This window comes from Ammospiza caudacuta, chromosome Z, assembly GCF_027887145.1.
Source record: "Ammospiza caudacuta isolate bAmmCau1 chromosome Z, bAmmCau1.pri, whole genome shotgun sequence".
Lineage (NCBI taxonomy): Eukaryota > Metazoa > Chordata > Aves > Passeriformes > Passerellidae > Ammospiza > Ammospiza caudacuta.
The window spans coordinates 48,403,193-48,428,625 of NC_080632.1; the positions used below are offsets into that span (position 1 = coordinate 48,403,193).

Consider the following 25,433-nt stretch of genomic DNA (forward strand, 5'->3'; position numbering starts at 1 on the left):
CGACACTAAATGCTCATTGTGCTGGATGAATTATGAAGCATGGTATAAACAGTTTCAATTGAAAAACGTGACTCAATAACAGAATGGTCATTTTTTTTGGGTCTTATATTTGGGTCTAATAACTTATATTTAGGTGATGTGCTTTACATTATGGAACTACATGAGGAAATTGGGCTAATTTTTAACCATTTAGGAAGCAAGTAGTGTTTCTTGTCTGACTTTGTGCCTTTTCTTATTTTCTGGAGGTCAGGTTGCCAAACTTTATCGTGATTCCAGTCTAGGAAACGTTGTGAATATTATAGTGACACGTTTGATTGTCCTCACTGAAGATCAGGTAAGAGCTATTGTGCTAAGCTTTATACCTTGTGAAATACAAGTTATGTTATTATAGAATGTAGAGTTATTTAATTATAGATTGAAGTGGCTGCCTCTGAGTTCAAAACCTATCACGTAATTTTTCACTGCTTTAATCAAGATGAAGCAGTTCAAAGGAATATTCCTCGCGTATCATCTCAAAGATATGTATTCTTACTTCAGGTGACTATTATTACACCTTCGGGGATGTCAATTTTATTTTTAGATTTGTATTTTGATTTATTTCTTTTCTGTATTGTCAAAATGATTGTTAAAGTTGGAGCAGAAAGAATGATGGTTCAGTAATAGACAGCTGAACTTGGGGGTCAGATTTTACAGAAATAAAATATGGCAAGAAGATTTTATTCCTAGAAACCACTGCTTCTAATTATAGTCCCATTTTAGTTTTCAAAAGGCTTAACAACTGACCTTAGTAATTTGTTTGGAACATTTCTGGTATGCATGTTGTATTGCAGCCAAACTTGGAGATAAACCACCATGCAGACAAGTCCCTCGATAGCTTCTGTAAGTGGCAGAAATCCATTCTCTCCCACCAAAGTGATGGAAACACCATTCCAGAAAATGGGATTGCCCACCATGATAATGCGGTTCTTATTACTAGGTATGGTCATTATAAGTATTGTGTTTATTTTATTTCTTGTAGCTTTCTTGTTCTTAGCATATATATGTCTAGAGGCTAGTTGCAAAATAATATATCTGGTAGGTAACCTTTAAAGGAGGAAAATTAATGGATGGGTTGTCTTAAATATATCAGATTATTAAAGTTTAGATTAAGAATTTGGAAAAGTAAGATCTGCAAATCACTTGCTTCTGCTGTTATTTTCACTTCATAATTGCCAATACGAAGTATTACAGTAGAAAAGATGAATCCTATTGAACATTTTATACTTTAATAATTGAAAAGAATTCATAAGATTGCAGAGAAAAAAAGACAATTAAAAATGTATTGTTAACCATGTAAAGTGTTTTTGTAAGAATTTCAAGCCAGAACTTCAACTGGTGTAATAGTATTTCTCTGAAAACAGGTTCTTGCAGATTCCAGCAATATGAGACTCTGCTTTGTAGCTGGTTTGATTTATTATGTTTAATTAAGATGAGAACTGACAATTTTAATAGGTAGTTTCAAAGCCTGCATATGTGCCTATTTGTTTGCTTCTATTTCCCTGTTACTCTGATAAATTCAACATAACCTGCACTGTAATCCTGTGATCCTGATAAAGGCATTTGTGTCTCTTCCTTTGCAGTTTGGTGTAGGCAACTGTACTTTAATAGAAGATAATTCTCATTGTTATTTAAGGATACTATTTATTCTTTTTTGTTTTGTTTAAGTAGCAGCAGGTTCATATGTTCTTATTTTGATTAGGATCTTTTAATTGTGATTTCTGCTTTCCAGGACAAATTCTGTACTGCTTTGTATGTAACCTATTTTTTTTCTGCATTCACTGCAGAAAAATTGCAATAGTGATTAAAATAATGTATCTTCTGTATAATTTTGCATAGCATTTGTGGAAGTTGTTTTTTTTTCTGAGGGAGGTGGTGTTTTTTCTGGTTTTGTTTTGCATAATGCACAAATCTTTTTATTTTTGAGAGGAAATAGAACCTAGTGATTCACTTGCATGTATTTTGTATTAATTGTGTATAATATAATACATATGATTGCAATATAATTACTTATGATCCTAAATAGTACATAGTAAAAATCAGAGTGATTAAATGCTAGAGTAATTCAGAAAGCTTTTAGATTTCAAGAAGTGTAAAAAAAAGACTAAACTCTGATACAAATAAATCAAATGCAATGAAAAAGAAAATAGTTGCATTCTAAGGTCTTAATTTTTCACAGAGGCTTTTTTTTAATGATCAGTTTTGTGCCTATAAGTAATACCTTCACTAGGACTTTTGAACCAGAATATGTGATCACAGTTTTGCTGCACGTGAGACTTTCACTGGTATAATTTAGACAAATGAAAAAGGGTAATCCTTGGGTGGTATTGTTGTGTCAGTTGAAGCTCTTTAATGTAGGTATGGATAAGTTGTATTGGCAACTCTGTATTTTTACTGCTACAGCTGACAAACCTGACACTTTGTTGGTGGTTTTCTGGCATTACAAATCACAGTTGTTGTCTTTTGCAGCTGTGCTTTAATGTGTTTGATTACTCTGTATTCTGTACTGGCTTCCCTGATGCGGTAGAGTGTTCCAGTGGGATGTTCCTAGTGTAGTTCCGAATAGATCTGTGTTTCCAGACAAAACCTTAAGCCAGTGTTAACTTGCAAGCCTCTAAGTGTAAAAGGAGCAAGTTTTGAGAGAATGTGGGTAATAGCTATTCAAAATAACGTTTTTTCATCAAAAACCAATAAATATGGAGGACTTTTTATCGTTCTTCATTATGGGGGCTATAATTATCTAAGTATGTAGCATGTGTATGCTGTCTTTTAAAAGGGGTGTAAGAATTTTATAACTTGCTAGTTTTCTTTAAGAAGTTTACACCTCCAAGAATATACCTATCTTTTAAATCAGTGAAGTGCCTCAGTGTTGTGTCTGCAGGCTAGTAATACCTACCTTTATAAAGTTCAGTTATAAATGCTTTCACACCAAAATTCTTTTAATAATTAATTTATATAATATAGTAAATAATATATAGTATATATTAGTATATAGTATATAATATAGTAAATAATATTTATTTATATTATATAGTAATATATAGTAATTATATAGTAATATATTATATAGTAATATAATAATTGTGATTCCCTAATATAATCACAAGGGCTGCACTAATCAATTTGAGTGGATAAATCCAGCTTTTACTGAAAACTAGCTATCCCAGCTGTTATTAATAAAATTAATCAGGTTATGTGAAGAATCAATAGTTCTTTTTGGGGTTGGAATGAGTAAGGACAAATTTATATTCATATTAACATGTAATCCACTACTTTAATAATTCTAAATGAATTGCTGAAATGTTGATACACTTGTTTTCATTCTCTTGTCTATCTTTCACTTGATAAACCAGATTTAAGACATTATATGAGAAAGAAAAGGATATGGCTATGGTTCTTTAAAATCATAATATACTGGAAAGGTCTTTAATGACCACGTCTATCCAAAGGAATTTGAGCCTACACTACCACAAAAATTAGAATACTTATTAGCCACTCCACTAGTATTTTGAAAGCAGTTTCCTGAATTTGTCCAAGTGATGATGCTCTGCTTTGTATGGAGTAATTACATTTTTATTGACTTTGACACTGGAATAAATATTTTGCTCATTGTGTGTACTTCTACTTTATGGAAAGTAGGAAAGTTTCAATTCAACATTATGAATAGTTTCGTGTTGATTAAAACCAGATTTTTTAGTAAGTATTGATGCATTTGAAAATATTACTGAGTCCTATCTAAGTATTTGACTTTGCAACTACAACAATCTTTATCTGAAATGTGGGGCAGAGGATTTAAGAAAATGAGTCATTCTTTTCAACCATGTAAATTAAGACAGCACTTCACCTTTTCATTGATGTCCCTTCATGTTGCTTTTAAAGATGTCATGGTCTGATTTGGGAAAAACAGTATTAAGGCAGCACATTCTCTAGGAGTATCTGCTTGACCAATGCAGAAAGACTTTTGTATGCTAAATAAGCTGTGTGCTAAAACCAGGTAGCCTCACTAGAGTGGAGGTATGTCAAACTGATCTCTTAAGTCCCACAGAGGCGTTGCCATGCCTGCTAAGCCACCAGTCTTTGGACAAGAGCCTGCCTGTGTTTGGTGTGCCTGGTCTATGGGTTGTGGTGCTGCAGCCACCCTGCAGTCTGCTAAGTGGGTAGGGAATTTGCAGAAAACTTCTTGTTTGCTAATTAAAAATACACAGGCCAGAGGCTGGTCTAATTAAGTCCTTATATTGTATATCACCTAGACTTTTCCTGTAAGAGAATATATTTAGGTGTCAGAATTCAATGTTTTCTGCTGAAATTGTCCAAGCTGGGTTCTTGGAGGCCGGTGGAAGTAAAATACTAAGCACACAGACTTGAACTATGAGGTTGATAATTGGTGTAATGCTGTTAAGACAATGTTGCCTTTTTTTTCATGAAGATTTTAGATAAACCTAGTGAATCCTTAAAATTATTTTGTACTACAAAATAATAAAAATAGGAGAAAAACTTGAATGGATGTCTAATCTCAAGTCCTTTGATAAAGATAGAGCTCTTGCATTTGGTTTCTGTATTCTTGCATCTTGATAATGCATTCTTGCATTATGATAATCTTGCTTTTTAGCACAATGTCAGATAGGTAATTTTAAAAGCCAGTGTAAATTTTGAGGCTTGTACATCCCACCCCAGTGTAGAGGTATCAATTTGCCTTTTTGAAGTTGGTTCTTGTTTGGTGATTTGTTTTTTGAGCCTTCCTTGGTAAGCTGCTTCCTCTTTTTGTTTCTTCAGAAACTCTTTAAGAAATAGGGTCTCCATAAATTGCAAACCCACAGAACTTAAAAGCTATAGTGTACAGCTATTATTTTATTTTTATTTATATTTTTGAACTAAGCTTCCTTCCATTTTGATTAATTGCTTCCTTCTCTTGATCTTAAAGATCTTGAAGTAGGAATTGTGGCATTCCTTAAGAATGCCTTTGTTAACCAAACATTGTAAACAGAACCATTCCTTTTCCTGTGTTACCTGCATGGCCAGAAGGTTGGATTCTAGTTTACACTCTGGAACAGTATTGAGAAGGTGAAAAATTTTTTTAAATTTTGTTTTTCCTTTACCCTGGAAGTGTTCTCCAGTGCTACATTTCTCTATAGCTCAAGAGGGTTAGTTTGATTTGTCCAGGTACTAAGTAGTTGTTTATCCAAATGATGTGTGGCTGACTCTCTAAACATTGCAGCAATGGAGCGCTTTGCTGCTGAGATGGAAGATTACTTTGCCTCCTGGTGTGCTAGTAGATCACGTAAAAACGTGTACCGGATGTACCATAGAAAGAAGGTTTTGAGGGGAATTTGAGGTGTGTATCTCTAAAGGGACAGAATCTAGTCTGTGAGATGCAATTGTTTTACACAGAGAAACATTTGAAACCTCAGTCACTTAAGGAAACAGTACTTCTCAATAATTGCTGAATGAAATGTCACCTACTGTTAGTAGTTCACACACCATGAGTTTGTTTTATGTTTTAAAAGGAAAACAAATTCACTATGCTTGACAAAAACATTGAGATCTCTTTGCAGCTAGGGCACTTTTATAGAAACATTTCTTGCAGAAAACTTACTAGGCTTAATTTAAAGACTGTAAACCTTTGTGGTTTTATGTAGATACACCTTCTGAAATTCTTGACTTAAAATACCTTGAAATACAAAAATCTTTTACTTGGATTGAAATCCACTTGACCTAAGTTCTCAAGTGGTTTACTGCTTAGCAACAATTAATTCCACAGCTCCACTGAACTGATACGCTCTGTTGGAAGGATCCTTATTTGATTAAATAAAGAATGACAGCTGTAGATGTTTTTATTTTGATGTAAGCTAATAATTGATATAATATAAATTTTGATAATTGATTAAGTCAAATACACCTCGATTTGCAGGTTGTACTGATGAGAATAAAAATGCTCAGTATCCCAGGTGGTATATTTTTTCTATTTGTCTGGGTCCTAAGTGGGTTTGTATATGTTAATATTGTGAGACTGTAAATGAGCTCTCTCTTAACAGACAGTTGTATTTTTGCTGGGTACTTGTAACTAGTTAAGTAGGTGTATTGCTAAGCAGAGTGATATGGCTGCTATTGGCATTAACACCAGTATGAGTATGCAGCATTTCTCTAGCAACACTATTGAAGCCCATATGGGAGACATTAGCATTATTACATGGTGGATTTTTTTGAGTGTTTCAAGGACAGAATTTTACAGAGCTGGTTTATGTTTATTGTATATGCATAAGATTAATTTCATGATGCTTCAATCAGTTGTTTGCTCATTCATGTGTCCTTATGAGTAAGGGGCACTTCCATTTGTCTGTGAGATGCAATCAATGTGCAGGCCAGTGCTGCCAGTTTTTCTTAGGATACAGAAAGTATATTTAAATGGCAGCAATCCTAAACCCTTGTAATTCTTGTGGTTCATAATCTAAGAACAGAAATGTTTCTGACATTGCTGTAGATACTCAAGAGGAACAAAATATTTCTTGTTTCATTTTGCATACCTGTATAGAGCTGACCACAATCACGCCTTTAATAACATTAGAGTTTTTAGGCAGCCAGGGATGGTTTTGTAGTTGCATTGGCCAGATAACAGTCCTAAAAGAAAATTTGTTTAATGGATACTCTTTTCCTTTTGCATGTCAGTTGCAAACCTATAGGTTAGTAGTATATTTTTGTTATGTAATAGTAAGTAGCATTGCCCCATCAGGTTCTGTACTAGTTAAGGCATTTGGTAAGGCCAACCATCTAGGACTCTGCACATTCCTTTACTCCTGCAGGTCCAAGATTGTTATGCTTCTTTTCTGAGGCATTTTACTCTTTTCTTCTGGGCTTCTTGAGTTGTTGCAAGATTCCTCTTTTATACAAGGTACTCTTATCAAGCTCCATGAGCACAATGTCCTAGCTTTGTCCAATAAATCTGTACATCCAAAGCATTTCTGTTCTCATGTAGCCTTGTCTTGGATCCTCATCCTGTGGCTAGTTCCTCTGTTTGTAAGAAGAGCTCCAATTTCAAGCACTAATTCTGTGTCTTGTTTCTTACTTACTTGACTCTGAAGTCCATTAGGCAGTTTTCATCCTTGTTTTTTGTGTAACCTTTTAGCTTTTTCTACTGGAGTTCATTGAGTTGAATTTAAGCCCTTGACAGGAGAATATGTTTCCTGATTTGATTTTTGTGCAAAAATCGTAACAGTGTTCATTGACCTGGTTTTCTTGTGACCACATGTAAGATTGAGAGAGAGGTTTGAAAAGCAGAGAGGCATGTATTGCCCCTAGTGTCTGTCTCTGCAGATATATAAAATATAAGGACCCAGCTTCCAAATAGTAGTACGAAATTCCCATGTATCTTTGTTTACAGGGAATTGAAGGGTTCTAAGAGGAAAAAATGTATTTGCATATTTAAAATTATGTATTTAGGGAAAAACCCCAAACAAAATTGAAGTCTTTTAGGGCTTTGCTCAGCAGACTGAGGAAAGTGAGGCATTTTATGTTGTGTACAGTGCTTCATGTAGGAATGTTTATTCCAGGATTTCTCTACAGGATGCATTCCTTATACTCCATTTTAGAGACCTGCTATTGACCACTTGAATCAGTCATGTTGCTAGATATGGCACCACTGTCATAGCTTTTATATTCTTACTTTCGTGTCAAAAACATGTTGGGGGTCTTTGCTATCTCTGCTAAGGCATATTCTTTGGAATGATGAGAGATTGATAAAAGAGAAATTGTGACTGAGACATGTGGCATAACAACTGTGATCTAGTGTGTAGATGATTCACTTTAGGTAAACCTGGGTCTAGAGCCAGGTTCCACGATTGCAAGCATTGTGTATTCCGTGTGAGGGGGAAACCTACTCAAAGACCTCAGTGAAGAATTCTCTATTACCCATTTCTGTCTTTTTGTGAGGTGAGAGTCTGTAGGCTGTCACATGATAGAAATCAGTAGATAAAACAGGCAATAGAAGAAAATAGGAAGTAGTTGGAAATTGATGAAATCCCTTGGCATATTATGTAATTCCTCTTTCTGTGGCAGTTATAAACATGTTGGATGGGTTTTTTTATTCCCCCATCTCATGTTTCTTAGGATAAGTTTGGAAATATTGTTCAGGTGTCCACTCATGGCTGAGAATTTTTGTATGAGTGCTTTTTTGTTTGGTTGGTTAATTGGTTGGATTTTTTTGAGGGGTAGATGGGGGTAAATTTGTCTTTAAACTTTATTCCTAGATTTTGCAGCTGAAGGGAATCAAATAGACTCTGTGAGATTTGAAGGAGCTCATGTGGAACAATAAAGTAGCTAGAATGTGAATCTGAAAAACTGCTTATTGCATGGCAAATGTCAACCAGCAGGTAATTTGCAGCTAATTAACAAGCACAACGTGTGAGTGGAATGTTTTCTAATTAATAAAAAGGCTGTTGTTTTTTATTTCTGATGCCATTAGTTGACTCTTAGTGTACAGCTGGTTAGTTACAAGATGTGTATTCTGATTTAGTTCATAAAATTTTAGTCTGTGAGGGTGAAAGGATGGAAAAGGTATAAGGTACACCCAGAGTTTGCCTAATCCATTCCAGATGGACAAAACGTGTTCAAACTGTGCTTTATTTAATACCAAATCCAGAAAAGTGACCAATGTCATGGAGTTAAGCTCAGATTTTCATGCTCTGACTTGAAGTCTGAAAGCTCTTTTTTTTTTTTTTTTTGGTTGTTGTTGTTAGATTGATTAAAATAAATGGTACCAAATAAAAATACTCAATAAAAATAATGTTCTCCTATCTCAACTGAAATAGGAGAGACAGAAATTTTGGGTGTAATCCCACAAATTTATCTTAAGATGTGCTCACTGAGGGTAGCTGGTTAGACACCTGGTGATTTTCTGATTTGGAAGATTTGAGAATATCTACCAGCACACATGATGAGCAATGTAACTCATAACTGTCCCAGTTAAAGTCTTCCTCTAAATGTGGCAGTGAAACTTTTGGCAATTAATAATGCATCAGGATAAACCTATAAAATACCAAACTACATGTGCTGTTGATAGTAATGGTATGTTAATGCTTTCTGTAGTTTATAAATAAATGTTTCCATTTGTACACTAGACTTACTAGAGAAAGAAAAAAAAACAGTGAAAAATACCTTTTTATGCCTATTCCCCTCCCCCCCCCTTTTCTTTCATCCAGGCATTCACCTTCTGAGTTGCACAAAGGGTCATAAAACTATTCAAATTATAGTTTTTCCAGGAAATGTTTGGTGGTAATAGTTTGGGATATCTGCTAGAACACTCAGTTACTGCTTGGCCAGATATCTGACAAAGGCCTTTCTAGCAGTTTCAAATGTTGTATTTTGCTTTTTCTTTTTTTAAATAAAGTACATACACTTGCTTAAAAACATCTCATTTTTAAGTTTTCTTAGTAGTCCAAGTAGAATACTTACCTTCTTCTATGTTTTTCCTTTCTCTTGGGGATGTTATTATTTTCATAACCTACAATGACTGGCAGAATAATACATTTGCCAGTATTTGAGTATTTTTTTTTCTCATTCTTAACAATCCAGGAAAACATATTAGGCCAGTTTATTCCCTGGATTTTGACCAGTTTGGGATTTTGATCTGTTGCATAAATTCTGTCTCTTGCCGCACATGAATATCTATGTGTATTACAATTTCATGTTTTCTTCACATTTTAAACATGAGTCTGGACTATTTAGCTCAACTTTACAGCTACCTTTGATTAGATTGGTTATGTATGAGTACATTAAAAATGTGGTTTTAATTAGGACATTGGTTGTAAATTCATTCTTCTAGTGGCAACATCATATCTATTTAATTTTAGTATTCACTATTCTCTAGTTTTTGATAATTTACTCCAATCTTTCTAATCGAGGGCATGATTCTTTATGCTTTGAGATCACTTGCAGCATGACCATTATTTTAGTAGGATCTGGATAAGAGTTCAATTTGAGTTTATGGCTATTTCATTTTAATTATGCAAATAGTGAAGTAAAACCTAAACTGAGCACTGTCTGTTCCATGCTGCTTAAAACTTTCTGAAAAACATTGCAGTGGAATAATGAAGTAATGTGCATGAGTGTCTCAACCTTTTTTAAATTAGGTATGGTATTTTCTCTAAAGAGCTACCCATTTCTGTATTAAATTAATGGCTTTTATAAACTTCTCATCTAATTTTTAAGTATATTCAATGTGTTAAGTGTACTTTCCAAAGTGATTACCACTACTTACAGTGGGTTTTTTGGTGATTATTTTTCCCTTGCTTGCTTGCTCTCAGTGAATCTACAGCAAAGAAGTGACACTTCAAGGGAAGTGTCTGGAGATTTTGTAGTTATTTTCAAAGAACAGGTGTGAATAGGCAGGAGCAGGATATTACAGAGTCATCTCAAATAAAGAAATAAATTGAATTTATTTGCAATTGTAACTCTTCTGTTTCACTTTCATAGTGTATGATGAAATGTAACTTTAATAGCTATTAAAATTCTGACAGACCTGGATGGTGGAAGTAAAGTAAAAATCTGCAGTTAAATGTATATATTCTTGAATATTTTGTAATTGCTATGCTGGACTAACCACATGTGCAGGGCTAATTGGTACTGAAGTTGATTTTGAAATCAGATTTGCTAAACAAGAGATATTTTTTTTCTATAAACTCATATAAAATCAAAGTATTTTGTTTTCAGCTCAAATACAAATATTTTAATGAATGAGAAATTTGATATAGAAAATAAGAAACCACATTTGTTTACATATGGTACATTCAGAATTAAATTACTGCCTATGTTAAAAATTCACAAATAACTGCATTCCCAGTTATTTGTGAATATGCATTCTCAGTTATTTCCTTGACTGGCATTTCTACTTTTCTAAAGATACATGTTTTATAGTCATTACTGTATGAACTAAGTGTAAGACACATGCTATGCCGTCTTTACTATATAGAGTTAACTCTGGAAAATATGGTTGCTGGAATATGAAGACTGGGATAATGCTGAGAACTAACTGAAATTCTGGTCAAAACAATTTATATTGTCACAGCCTGGGAAAAAGCAGTGGTCTGGCAAACTGTAAAGAATTACATGTGCAATTGTAATGACTAGGAAGTCTTGTGTAGATTTACTCTTTCATACACTATATTCTAGTTCCTCCTACCATTATTTTTTTCAGTTCACTTTTATTGCTGCCACATTGACCTATTATCAGCAAGTGAAATTGTGGCAGTGGGAGTATTCTAAGTGGGAATATGCTCCATTGTTGCAACAATTTTTGGTTTTTTTAATGCTGTAATTCTTACTGATTTCTACACTTGTAAATCTTTGAACTTCTGATTTGTCCTTTCCTTGCTGTATGGCTTCTCATCAATCTAATGGGGGCTCGCAATAACAATATTATCAACACTGTGAATTAAAAAAATCTCTTCTAATACTGCATGATCAAGTGTCATTCTTAAATCACTAGTCACTCATTAAACACCCAAACATGCACTTATGCCAAATTCTAGATACTTCTAATTTAAACTATTAATATGCACTATATATAGTATTTCAAGTCTGTATTGAAGCAGTCCATGGCACCTGCTCTCATGTGGGCTGATAGGGTTGATCTGTCAGAGAGGGAGAAGAGCATCTTCAGTCATAGACTTGCCAGGCTGGTGAAGAGGGCTTTAGGCAAAAGTTGCTGGAGGAAAGAAATGTCAATTCATTCCACTCCTACCAGTTTGATCCCAGGGCCAGCACGACATGCCTAGAGTTTGGAGAGAGACCAGAGGTCAGGAGGAGAACACGTGAAGAGCAGCATGAAGGAATTCCAGCTGCTCAAGCCAGTAAATTAAGTTCATCCTTCACCAAGAACCCATTTTAAATACCTCTGTGCTAACACAAGTAGCATGAAGAGTAAACAAAACCGAGTCCTGTGCATGCTTGCAGGGCTGTGGTCTTACCAGTGTCGCAGAGATGTTGTGGGATGGCTCCTTTGACTGAGTGCTGAAATGGAATGATGAGGCTGTTTCACAAAGACAGAGGAGACAAGGAGAGGGTGTTGCCTTCTGTGTCAGTGACCAGACACAGAATGCACAGAGCTCTGCCTGATCGTCTGCGGAGAGCCAACTGTGAGTTTACAGATTAGGATTTAAGGGAGGGCAGGTGACATTATAGTGGGGGGTCTGAACAGGAAGACCAGGTGGGTGAGGCCCTCTATAGACAGATAGGAGCAGCTTTATGTTCCTGAGCACTGGTCTTCATGGAGACTTCAGCCACTAAGAGAGCTGTTGAAGGGACAGCACAGTGGTAGAGTACTGTGGGATAAAGACTTGCACAGGGAAGAGGGGTCCAAGAAATCTGATTAATATTCAAGTGTCATCTCCTCTAGGTCAGAAGCAATGCATCCTAACAAAGAAGAAGTCAGACAGAAATGCCAGGAGGCCTTCAAAGATCAACAAGGAGTTTCTGGACAAATTCAGACACAAAAATGTAAGCTTGCAGAGGGTGGAAGCAGGGAAAACCAGCCTGCGAGGAATTCAGAGAGATTGTGTGAGCAGGCAGGGATCAGATTAGGAAAGCTAAAGCTCTGATAAAATGAAACTTTCTGAGGGCTGTCAAAGGCAACAAGAGAAGCTTCTCTCAGTATGTCAAAGATAAAAGGAAAACTTGGGAAAATGTGAGTTCTCTCCAGAAGGAAGCAGGAGACTCGGTTACCTGGGATATGGAGAAGGCCAAAGTACTCAATTACTTTTTTTCTGAGTCTTCAGTGTCGAGTCCTCCAGCCAACACTGCTTGAATTGCAGGAGGCCATATAGAATTGTATATTGCTGGCTCTAAATATCAGTGACTATCATTATAGAATGTAGAATCACTGGCTGTAGGAGAAGATTAGGTTTGAGACCATTTAAGGAACTTGAAGGTACATGAGTCCATGGCACCTGCTGGCATGTATCCAGCTGTCCTGAGGGAACTGGTAGAGAAAATGGTTAAGCCACTATTCATTGCATTTTTGAAACCATGATAGCTCAGTAAAGTTTCCTGTGACCGAGAAGGGGAAACATAACCCTCATTTTTAGAAAAGGAAAAAGAAAATATCTGGAGAAGTACAGGCTAGTGAGTCTCACCTCTGTGCTCAGCAAAATCATTGATTGAATGCTCCTGGAAACTATACTAGGACACAAGAAAAATAAGAAGGAGGTCATTGTTGACAGTCAACATAACTTCACCAAGGGGAAATTGTGCCAGACCAATTTGGTGGTCTTCTGTGACTGAGTTATGGTTTTGATAGATAAGGGAAGAAGAGTGAGTGATGTCATCTACCTGGACTTCTCCAAAGAATTTACTACTGTCCCCCACGACATCCTTATCTCTAAACTGGGGACACATGGATCTGATGGATGGCCTACCCAGTGGATGAGGAATGCTCTTGGATGGCTTGCACTCAAAAAGATGACTAGTCAACTGCTTTGTGAACACATGGAGATCAGTGACAAGTGGCATTCTTCAGGGGTCAATACTGGGACCGGAACATTTTAACTTCTCTGGCGTGGGCAGTGGGATTGAGCATACCTCAGGAGGTCACTGACAGCACCAGGCTGTGTGGGGCAGTCGACACAGCTGGAGGGAAGGGATGGCATCCAGAGGGACCGGGACAGGCTCGAGAACTGGGCCAGGGCAAACCTCATGGGGGTCAACAAAGCAAAGTATAAGATCTTACACATGGGTTAGGGCTGTCCCAGACATGGACACAGGCTGAATGGAGAATGGATTGAGAGCAGCCCTACAAAAGGGATCTTGGGGGATGAGCAGATGAGATGCTGGACATGACCTGTCAATGTGCATTGACAGCCCAGAAAGCAAATTTTTTCATGGGCTGCATCCAAAGAAATGTGGCCAGTGGGGCAAGGAGGTACTTCTCCTCTACTCTCATGAGACCCCACCTGCAGTCCTGCATCCAGCTCTGGAGCCTCTATCATATTTGAATTTGGTCCAGAGGAGGGCCACAAAGTAAGTCAGAGGGCTGGAGCACATTAGAGCTGTTTAGTTTGGAGAAGAGAGGCTCAGGTGAGACCTCATGGCTCTCTACAACTACATGAAAGGAGATTGTATTGGGGTGGGGGCCAATCTCTTCTGCTAAGTGTCAAGTAAAAGGACAAGAGGAAATGGTCTCAAGTTGTGGCAAAGGAGGTTCAGATTAGATATTATCAAAAATATTGATATTTTTTCACTGCAAGTGTGGAATAAGCATTAGAATAAGTTGCTCAGGGAGGTAGTACAGTCCTCATTTCTGGAAGTGTTCTCAATATGAACTTAGGGATATGGTTTAGAGGTGACAGTGGTTGTGCTGGGTTGGTGGTTGAACAGATGATCTTGAAGACCTCTTTCAGGCTTGATTATTCTCTGTTTCTCTAAACTGACAGAGGGTAGGTACAGGAATGAGCAGTGTGACCTGGCCTCCAGGAGGGCCAAGTGTGTCCTGGGGCCTTCAGGGACAGCATCACCAGCCAGAAAAGGGAGGGATTGTCCTGCCCTGCTCTGCACTGAGGCAGCTTCACCTCGAGTGCGGGGGGCACTTTTGGGTGCTGCAGTATAAGAAAGATATTAAACTATTAGAAAGAGTCTAAATGAGTTCTACAAAGATGGTGAAGGATATAGAAGAAAAGCCATATGAGGAGTGGCTGAGGTCAGTTGGTCTGGAGGAGACTGAGGGACACTCATCGTGGTATACAGCTTCCTCCCAGGGGGAAACAGAAGGACTGGCACTGATTTCTTCTCTCTGATGACTAGTGATAGGACCCAAGGAAAAATGGCATTAAAGAGAAGGCTTAGATTGGGTATTAGAAAAAGTTTCCTCAATCAGAGGGTGGTTGGACACTTGCACAGGATCTCCAGGGAAGTGATCATAGTACCAAGTCTGTCAGAGCTCAGGAAGTATTTGGACAATGCTCTTAGGCACATGGTGTAATTTTTGGGGAGTTCTGTGCAGAGCCTGGAGCTGGTCTCAATGATCCTTAGATCCCATCCATTTTATGATTCTATGATTTAGATTAGTTACTAGAAAGAAATTCTTCACTGTGTGGGTGGTGAGGCACTGTTAGGTGTTCCTCATCAAAGCTGTGAATGCCTCATACCTGAAAGTGTTCAAGGCTAGGTTGGATGGAGCTTTGAGCATCTGGTCCAGTGGAAGGTCTCCCTGGTGATGACAGGGGTGTTGGAACTGGATGATCCATAGCGTCTGAGATTCTGTGAACACTGTGGAGACAGCCCAAAGTTGTTGTATGTGCATTGCCAAGGCTTGCCACCATTGACACATGTGGTAGTGATACCTCAACCTAATACATGTAATCAATAATTTGAATTAATTTAAAAAATTTATATGCATGTATATTCTTTTGAGTAATGACTGGTCACTTCATGAATAGGCAACAGCTACATTCAAGCAATTTAGAATGGTTTATTGAATCAAAGTGTTAGCTTCTCAATAGTGATGGGTATTCTAATATTTGATAATATGGCACCACATTGTGCTTAGATCCTTTGTACTGAATGTTTCATGTACTTTTGCTCTGTTGCATTTTGTGAATATTTTATATCCAGAGAGAATTTAAGTTATAAATTGTGTTGAACTAGACTTGGAACACTGGTCATGATCAGCATCAACTATCACAAATAGGAAAATGCTGCTTTGTATGAAAAGTGCTTTTATGCTCAAGGAGGTTTTTATATTTAGGGTTTGCATAGTACCTATAAACTTAAGGTCTTATATAAGTGGAACGAATACTAAAATAAGTAGGGGCGTCCATGTTTTATTTTAACATTTATTTTTGTACACAGCTAGGATGGTAAATTCCAGCAATGTGGCAATTAACAATAGAAAACATTAGACTTAGGGCAGGGAACCCTTGGGTAAATAATGGAAAATTTTCAATCTAGCACAGGGAACCCTTGTCAACTCAAACTTCCATGAAGGTGTTTCTGATTATTTGACTTGCAAAATTGACCCAACAATCACTAATTTTTCAGAACATATTGCAATAGTAATTTTCCCATTCTGGTTTTATGTCAGAATTGTTTCTCTTTCTCTCTGATTTGTGGACCCAAGCCTTAATCCATGATTAAAAGTTATTTTAAATACCTTATTTGTATCTTCAGAGCAATTCCTAAAATGTGTTGTTCTTACTTTTGTATACAAAATAAGTAATCTGCAAAGACCAGTCTTAACCAGCTAAAAACCAAAGAACTTTTTCGTCACCTTTGCCTCTCTCTCTTCTCATCTACTTTCATCATGCATGGTTATGAAAGTGTTCTTTAATTTTGACTAGAATTCCTTCTGTACCTTGTCTGTTTATTCTGTATTATTCTCTATTTTTACTCTACTTTGAACGGTCTTATCACTGTACATCCTTTCAAACTGACATATGCTTTTCTTAATGGTTTATAGAAGCTTTTACTTGAAACTTACTCAGGCAAGCACTGAATATATGAAGTGTTTTAGTGTGGAAGGGTGTAGTGGAGAACTTGCATTCTTTCAGAGAGAGGAGAGGTACTTATTTTCAATATGTATTTTCCTGCCTGAAGATTAAAATTTCCTCTAATTTCCTTTATACCACCGTATGATTTTTTTTGTGGTAGCACAGTGCCGTGAAATATATTGTGTTCTAGTTGGATAAAAATCATTATTTGTTACATGCAGCAGTTTTATTTCAATAAATTTAATATATCTATTTATGTGTAATGGATAAATTGAAATTGTTTTGACCATTAAAAGAATCAAGAATATATTAAAACATTGAGCTGTTAGAGACACACAAATGCAGTGTGGCTGCTTTGGCTGTAAAAGAAGATTTTAATCTTTCTCAATCTCATCCAAAAGGCCTTTCTGCCATCAGAATAATATGTAATTATATAATTATAATGCATAATTTTATCATCCTTTGTGACCTCTATACATGTAACTTCTCTTTAAGTGTTCCTGCTTAGTGAGTTATCAGGAAGAGTGTTTACTGTGGCTGCAGTCCTGTATTTTGATCTCTAAGTCAAACTCTAATACTTATGCCAAGTGCCTTAAATATTAACTTGGCTCTGCACAACTATATATATCTAGAAACTAACTCTGCATGAGTATATCATATTGAAAGATTTAGGCCATTTAGAGGGCAGAGTACTTTCTTCTTGCTTATAGGTGATAACAACTAGATTTAGTGTATGGAAGGGAGGGGGAGGAATAAAAGAACATTTTGTGTGTGTGCATGTGTGGGGAATGACACCAAAACCACTTTTTCCTTCCACACTTTAAACCCAACAAAACCATGCAGATTCCTCAGCCTGAATCACCAAAGTGTCACTCTAAAAACAAAATGTAATAATTAGGACTTCTTTTACAATGTAGTGTTATTTTAAAAAAGCATTTCTCCCACCTTGACAGGTTTTTTCCCCTGCCATGCTTGAGTTCAAGTTATATGACTTCTGTAGAATGAGGAAAGGGAATAAAAATATTAATGGTATTAAGCCTGCAAAATTATATCTGCTATTTCAGTGATGCTATTTCACTGTGCCTTCTTTTGTTAGAGGTCATTGTTACTGACCTTCTTGTATCTTGCAAATACTGTATGTCATAAGCTCTTCCGCCATCCTAGAGATTCAGATGTATCCTTTGCTCTCTCATTGTGTGTTGAAGAGAGTCTTCTCCCATACAAATCTTAAATCACTTGTGTCCCAAGTGTCTGGTGCAGCTGTATGAAAGTATTTTCTGTGAGGTAGTCTGGAGCAATGTTTTGTGGGACTGGTAATACAGATGTGTTTGAGTGTCCTGTTTCTAAAATCACCTCATCTGTAGTAACAGAATTGCTCTATTGTTAAACAGTTATTTGGAGTCATACACCCATGGCAGTGTAAAACAAATGTGTACTTTGGAATTTTGTTTTTAAAGTCTAGAGACAATAGGTACATAAAAAAAACTCACAAAACTGAAAGGCTCATCAAGGTCCTTTGGCTAAGGTTTTAGTTCCTGTGCTATTCTGTAGTCTTGTGGAAGATTTGGCATTGAGAAGTCATGTTCAACTGGGACAGATTTTTCTCATTTAAAATTCTTTCCATTCCCATAGGGTATTTCATTAAGGAATTTCGACCTTTCTGTTGTTATATCATTGTCTTCAACTTTGGAAATAGTGTTGTCCCTTGATTCTACATAGTTAGAAGTATGCAGTCTGTATGTCTTCAACTTTGGAAATAGTGTTGTCCCTTGATTCTACATAGTTAGAAGTATGCAGTCTGTAAAGTCTGTTCAGAGGCTCAGAGGAAAAATGTTTTTATACTAAGACAATATACAGTCCTCAGTGTGTGAACTTCCTTCATATGAGTGCCTGAATTTTGGATTTCAGACACTCTGGTAAATGTATTTGATTTTTGTAAATGACAGGCATATGATGAAATTTATCAGTGTGTGTTTTCAGAGATGACTTTTTCACTTCATCACTTGACACTTAATCAGTTTAAGTGGACCTGTTTTCCCAAGTTATCTTTTACCTTTACTGTTTCAGTGTGCGTGGTTTCTTCTAGCTTGCAGTAAAACACTTTGGTTCTGGAATTGCTGTTTCCATTGTGTCATATACTGTTAGGTAAACTACTGTGTAAGATGCTAGATTAAAAACTAGAAATAGGTAGAAATTAAAGAAAAGGATATAATAAAAACCCAAAGATTTTGTGTCTGGTAACACAATATCAAAGATACATATATATGTATGTGGCAGTTTAGTGTAGTATTTTGAACAAAGGGGATTATAAAGACACAACAGAGAAAAGGTCATGACTATCTCATACATTTGAGGCGATTTCATACATTACCTCTTCTCCTATCACAACAAGCTCTTGTGAAAAGTCTCTCTCCAGCTTTCTTTTTACATACTGAAGGGCTGCAGTAAAGTGTTCACAAAGCCTTTTCTTTCCCAGGCTGAACAGTCCCACTCTCTCACCCTTTCCTCACAGGAGAGGTGCTCCATCCCCCTGATCTCTCTGTGGCCTCCTCTGGACTCCCTCCAGCAGGTCCCTGTCCTTGCTGTGCTGTGCCCCCAGAGCTGACGCAGCCCTGCAGGTGGGGTCTCAGCAGAGCAGAGCAGAGGGGCAGAATCCCCTCCCTGCCCTGCTGCCCACCCTGCTCTGGATGCAGCCCAGGACACGTGTGGCTCTCTGGGCTGGCAGTGCCCGTGGCTGGGGCATGTCCAGCCTCTCAGCCACCACAGCCCCAAGTGCTTCTCAGGGCTACTCAATTCATTCTTCACCCAGCCATATTTGTGCTTGGTATTGCCCTAACCCACGTCTAAGACCTCCCCACTCATTAAGAGCAGTCTGTCTCCTTTCCTTTTGATTACCCTAGGTTGAGACAGGCCATTTTCTTCTTCTAAAAGGGCATGCCTACCCTCTCTTAGCTTGCTATCTATTTGTTGTAATGTCTTTTATGTAATTGGTGTGAAGAGTTCCACTTATATATGACTAAACTTACTAAAACCAAACAAATTTCTTTGTACTTGCCTTTACAACTGAAAGATCTGGAATAACAGTAATTTAGTTAAAATTACCAAATGGATAGTGGTCTGCTAAGGAAGACCTTGCCTTCCATTTCAGAACTCATTCTATCATGCATGTATGCTATGGTAGCTCTGTTGAAAAATATTTTCATGCCTGTCATGGACTGCAGAACAAGGACTGGGGTAGCAAAGTTCTATCCACTCTAAGTGAAATGCAAGTTTGTGACAATCTGGAGAACCTGAACATACATAAATCTATGGGATTTGATGAGATGCATCTCAGAGAATTCTAGTTTTTCAGTGCTATAGACTCCCTGAACACTATAGGAGACATAATTTTATAGTTGCTCTCAACCCAAATTCTTGATGATCTCCTACTCGATGAATCTATTTTTTTCCAAATAGTTACCAAGTAATTTCCTGTTACATTTGGTGAGGTTAAGTCCAAGAATGCCAGCTCATGATTGCTTCATATTTCAAATACAGCTTTTTTTAGGTAACTGTAGAAACATGGTCAGATTTCTGAAGTTTTGCTTTCCACAGATGAAATTTTTTTGAATTTTTTTAAATAGCCATCATAAAGCTGTGGTGTACTTGAGTAAACTACCATGTGTATGCATTTGAATGTGTTTTCCCATTAAGATAGTAAAACACAAGTGAGGCAAGCTATTTGAAAAATGAAACCAGGGAGGTGAAAAAAAGAAATTGAACATTTTACAAGTACTGTAATGGTCTTCATGCAGATTTTAAGTTTGGCAAGGGCTCCAGTAGGACAGTTTGCTATGCTATAGTTTTACTATGCTGTATGGGAGAACAAAATTTAACATATACCTATGACCTTTAAAGAAACATTGACTGCGCAATTTGTGATCCATTTCTAGTACTTTTCACTGACCAGATTTCAGATTGTATTGTATACTTAGCAAATATATAAAACACAGGAGGAATTGGTTCACAACCATCCAGAACTAATCACTTGCTTTATACAATTTGAGTTAAAGATTTTGAAATCTGTACACAAATAATATTCTGCTATACTTGGCAAAGAGGGTCAAACAGAACACACTAACAGGTTATGTACTATTCTTTGACTACTGCATGTTTCTAGAAGTAAATTTTGCTGAGAAGTATGCTTCAGGTTGATTATCAACAAGTTTATTAACCCAAAGGTCAAATAAATTCAGAATATCTTCTGTAACTGGTTATGTTTTTATTTTTTATTTTTTTGTCCTCCAGCACAGTAATACTCAACACCAGACTCTTATATGAAGGAAAATAAAAAGGCATAAAGTCCTTTTTAAGTTGTCCCTTTGAGTATCTTCATGTTTCTGTGTCCAAATATGAGGCTTTTTTAAGAGGCAGAATATTCAGAAAGTGACATCTTTTACTTGGAAACTAAAGCTCCTAGGTTGTTTAGAAACAGAGCCCTTAGAAGTTATTCAGGCATATTATAAGTATTAATTCAGCTAAAACACTAGCCTACTAAGAACACAGAACCACCATCATATAAATTGTAGTAATATTTCAAAATAAAAAGCTTGGATTTTCAATAGGATATAGAAGACACTTAAATATTGCCTTTAAAACTTCTTTTCTGTTTCACAACAAAAATAGGATTTGCTGGTTGTATTATAATTAAGTTATTGCCTCAGTAGATGGCACTCTTCCCTCTGAGTCACCAAGGTGCTGGGTCATCTGTATGTAAGGTTCCCTTTTTTTACAGTATGGAATTGATCCTGACTCCCACTGCTCATTAGAACATGAGTATCAGTTGTCATATTCTGACAAAATTTCTGTTTAACTCTTACATTCTTCCTTGTCTCAGACTTTGCTGTGGCTGCTTGATAACATTTTTCTTCTGTGAACTGCTGTGTGTGTTGGTATTAAAATACTTGTTAAGCCCCCTCATACATACACTCCTCCACCCTTCACCCCTCAGCTAACAGGGCCTGATTGCCAAATCTTTAGTCACCTAAGTCTTATGATTTTGATAGAGTTGTGTTCATGCCAAGGTGAAAATTATCTGTGTGAAACATACACGTTCAGTTGTGTTGATACTCTCCACTTGCTGTATCCAAACAACATCTCTTACTATGGGTTCTTATCTGCTAAAAGGTATACAGGCATAAATGCAAAAAAACTGTAAATCCTTTTAAATATGAAGTATAGTATTTAAATGCATGCTTTTCACATGCATGTTATTGACATTCACTTGGAAATTGAATTTTACTGCAAGCGTGCTTGGGTCATATAAAGTTACAGTCTTACAGTTTTGAATGTTAGTACCTTTGTCCATGCCATGCTGCAGATGTCTGCATTCCCCGAACCCATGGCTACAAGAAAAAGTCTTATTATCTCTTCATTATTCTTAGTACTTATGCCAAAGATACTGTACTTTTATACCATCCACAGACTTCTACACCACGTGCTTTTTCTTTTAGCACTTTATATAGCAGATTAGGGTAGTCTGGATTCTTCTGTTTTTGTGCAGCCTGGTCATTGAAAAACAGTATCCACACCTTTTTCATACTTTTTCTGTACTTTCCACAGTAAGAGAATTTAGCAAGTTACAGATGAAATAAGAACCAGGTTTAGAAATATGCCCATATTGTAATGCTGCTCATTCTGTTTTATGATACAGATTTGAAGTAGCATTATTGGACACATCCAAAGATTTTTGGCTTGTGGTGTTTTTTTTTTTTTTGCTTGCTCATTTGTGTTTTTTGTTTGTTTGGTTTGATTTTGGTTTGGCTGGGTTTTTTGGGGGGGGTTTTGGTTTTTTTTTTTTTTGAGAGGACAGTTAAATCAGGAAAGACAAGCTTTTTATAGTATTCAGTGAGAGCTTCCACGAAGTAGAAAAGAATGATATATGCTTACTGTTTATAATTGTGCTTTGATTTATCTTCTGCTGTTCCTCATGGATTTAGTTTTATTTTTTAATTGGAGTTTTTCTTTCTCTTTGTAATTCAGTAAAATGAAAAGATAAATGCTCTTCAGCCTCCCAAACAGAAAAGACAACTACAGTGTGCTCCTCTGATGTTTTGTTCCTTACACCTGTGATATATTCTCAGCCAGCAATCTGTGGTTGCTTTACTATAAGCTATCACCTCTCTGCCCCTGGGACTGGTGATGTGTTAGCGGTGACAAGCACTGAGGAGTAGATTCTCCCAGAATCAAATTTCTTTCTGTGGTGACTTTGAAAGCAGAATTGTTATTTTGTGCCCTTTCCTCCTTTAATGCTCTTTTAATGCACTACCAGTTACACTTTGCGTTTTTCTTCAATTTGGATGGTGGACCATCTTTCTTTCTATAGAATTTTAGATTAGATTTAGACTTTTAGATGTGATTTCTATATTCTAAGTTTCTAGATTACTGCCTGCCTGACCCTGCCAAAGAAATCTTCACATGACTTGAAATAGTTAATTACTTGTTTTTTCTGCCCAAGCCTTTCTTGAATATGTCCCCACAGCTTAAGTCCACAATCATTTTGAATCAGTTTACTATTAGTCTGCAGTCTGAGTTTTTGGGCATGTGGTATTGCAGTTTGCTGGCAAGGTACACTTGTGTCCTGGGTACTGCAGAAAAAGGATGTTTCTATTCATGTGCACTATATACATATATATATATATATTTTTTTTTTAATGAGAAATCATTGTAACTTTTATAATTTGGAATTGAAAGCTTTTTATTATCTCTCAGAACATAGTTGTTATTCAGAACAATTCTCTGTTTAGGTAATTAACATAATTAGTACTGCTCCAAGTAGAAGAAGAAATGTGTCCATGTTAGAGAAGTTGCTACAGGGACTGACATAATTTTTTAGCAATTAAACTGCATTAATCTATTAATGATCTTTGAGTCTTGTTTCAGTTTTGGAGGGATGCTGCGAAAACACCTGTTCTTGTTCATAACAGGTACTAAAGCAAGTCTGTGAATAAATGGAGAGGTGTTTTTCCCTTGTAAAAGCAAGTCCTTAGGAATAAGAGATTTCATTAAAAATACTTACATATCTAGAAACAAAAAATCCCCATGAAATATTAAATTGTTTCAAGTCAAATACTTCTTTAATTTTTACCTGTTTTTTTTTTTTTTTTTAATTCTGACCCTTGTTGCCTGCCTCCTTCCCCCACTTGACCTCCTCAAGTGTTTTTCAGAAGACCAACAAAATTTCTGATCTTTTGTTGTTTTAAAAAATTTAAAATGTATTCAGTAGCATATCTTAGCAGTGAGATTTTATTTGGTAGTCTGGAATTTGTGTAGCCAGATTGTTACTCATTCACAAGTGATGAAATTTTGGAACTCTTAGTAATGGCTTTAGATTTGGTATAATACTAACTGGAGTGTCAAATCGTGGTCAGTCTAATGGAGAAGAAAAAATATTCAGATCATTTAACAAAAAATTTTTTTTCATGTTTTTGTTTGGATTCTTTCTGAAGTTGAGACATAGTTCATAAATAACTTACAGTTTTGCATGTTTTGGTGTTTTAACTACATGTTGACCAACATGACTTTTCTGGGAAGACTCCTAGATCTGCATAGAGTAAGGCTCATGCCAGAGAAATTTGAGTCTGTGTAATAGTTAGACATATAAGCAACAAGATAATAGAAGTTAGCTTAGTCCATGAGGCTGACTGTTTCACTGTCAATAAGCTGAGAGTTAATGCAGTTATGATCTTGGAGGACAAGATGCCTTAAGGTCAGGGCAGGAAGGATTGAAACTGCCAAAATTAATTTTTTCTTTTCCATATGGCAAGTAACAAAACCTTGTTTTAAAATTAGCTTTGTAGTGAGTTACAGAATGAATGACTATCCAATACTGCTGTTTGAATCAAATTGCTGCTGTAGGTATTTGTAACATTATGTTAGGACATCAGGTGTAAATTATTAAAGTTAATATTTTTGTTATTTCTGAACATTTTGTTCAGGTTGTGTTCTGAAAACTGTAGAACTTGTGTTTTTGGAGCTGATAAGATCCAGCTTCCAAATGTATGTGATTCTTTTTTAGACCTTTTAAGATGGCTCTTTGGATAGCACTGAGGTTGCATTTGGATTGCCTTCTCACTACTTCAGCCAGACCCATGTAAATCTCTCATTTATTACTCTCAGCAGCTTGAAAAAGGGAGTGCTAAGTTATTGGATAAATAGGCAGGAAGAGGTACAGGCAGTTCCTTAGCTTGCACATTAATTTAGTTGTAATGAAAGGTATTTGCTTATATTGTTATTTTAGGACAGTTAGTCCTGCTTAGAAATTGCAAGGTCATAAGTAATGCTGACAAATGCTCATTGTCCAGATTCTTTCAGAAGAAATTTCTACCCTATGAGCTCTTTCAACCACCTGCCAAAGCAGAGTGATATGTTATGCAATTGTGAACAGTGTGTTTGAAATCAGTTAAGAACAAGAAATTGTACTTCAAAAACCAAGGAATTTTTCAGATGTGTGAAATGCAGTATATTAGGCCATGGAAGCGTTTATGGGTCTTTGACCAAGACTGGTTTTGAAGCTATTCCAGTTTAGTCACATTTTGGTTATGATTGCTAATTATTTAGTGGTTAAAAAACCCAAGCATAAAACAATAGCAATAATATGAGATGCACTTGGTCAGGAGAGTTGTGATGTTTTGCAATTCTATTTTTGGTTACGTCTTGAATCAATTAAGCAGATTGTTTGGCAGTCCAAAAAACTTTGTTCCTGTATGTGTCCCTTCCTAAAAATGGCATTCTAAATAGTATGATGCGGTGCTAGAGGTAGTAACTTCACTGAAACATGTGGGTCTTCTTTATAGTCTGTGCACGGCTGAAATTATCATCTCTTCCCTCATTACTGGAAGGAAATTCTTTTCTTGTATATTCTCGTAAGTAGCTCAAGAACTTAAACAG

General features: G+C 36.4%; 1 protein-coding gene across 2 annotated transcripts in view; it reads left to right on the forward strand.

The window, feature by feature from the left end:
- ADAMTS6 (ADAM metallopeptidase with thrombospondin type 1 motif 6) overlaps positions 1-25,433 on the forward strand; it is a 134,944-nt gene that overhangs the window by 14,429 nt on the left and 95,082 nt on the right. For both annotated transcript variants that reach the window (XM_058823914.1, XM_058823915.1), the window contains exons 5-6: positions 251-334; positions 831-976. In XM_058823914.1, the coding sequence (XP_058679897.1) occupies positions 251-334; positions 831-976 (230 nt within the window). The remainder of the gene's footprint in view (positions 1-250; positions 335-830; positions 977-25,433) is intronic.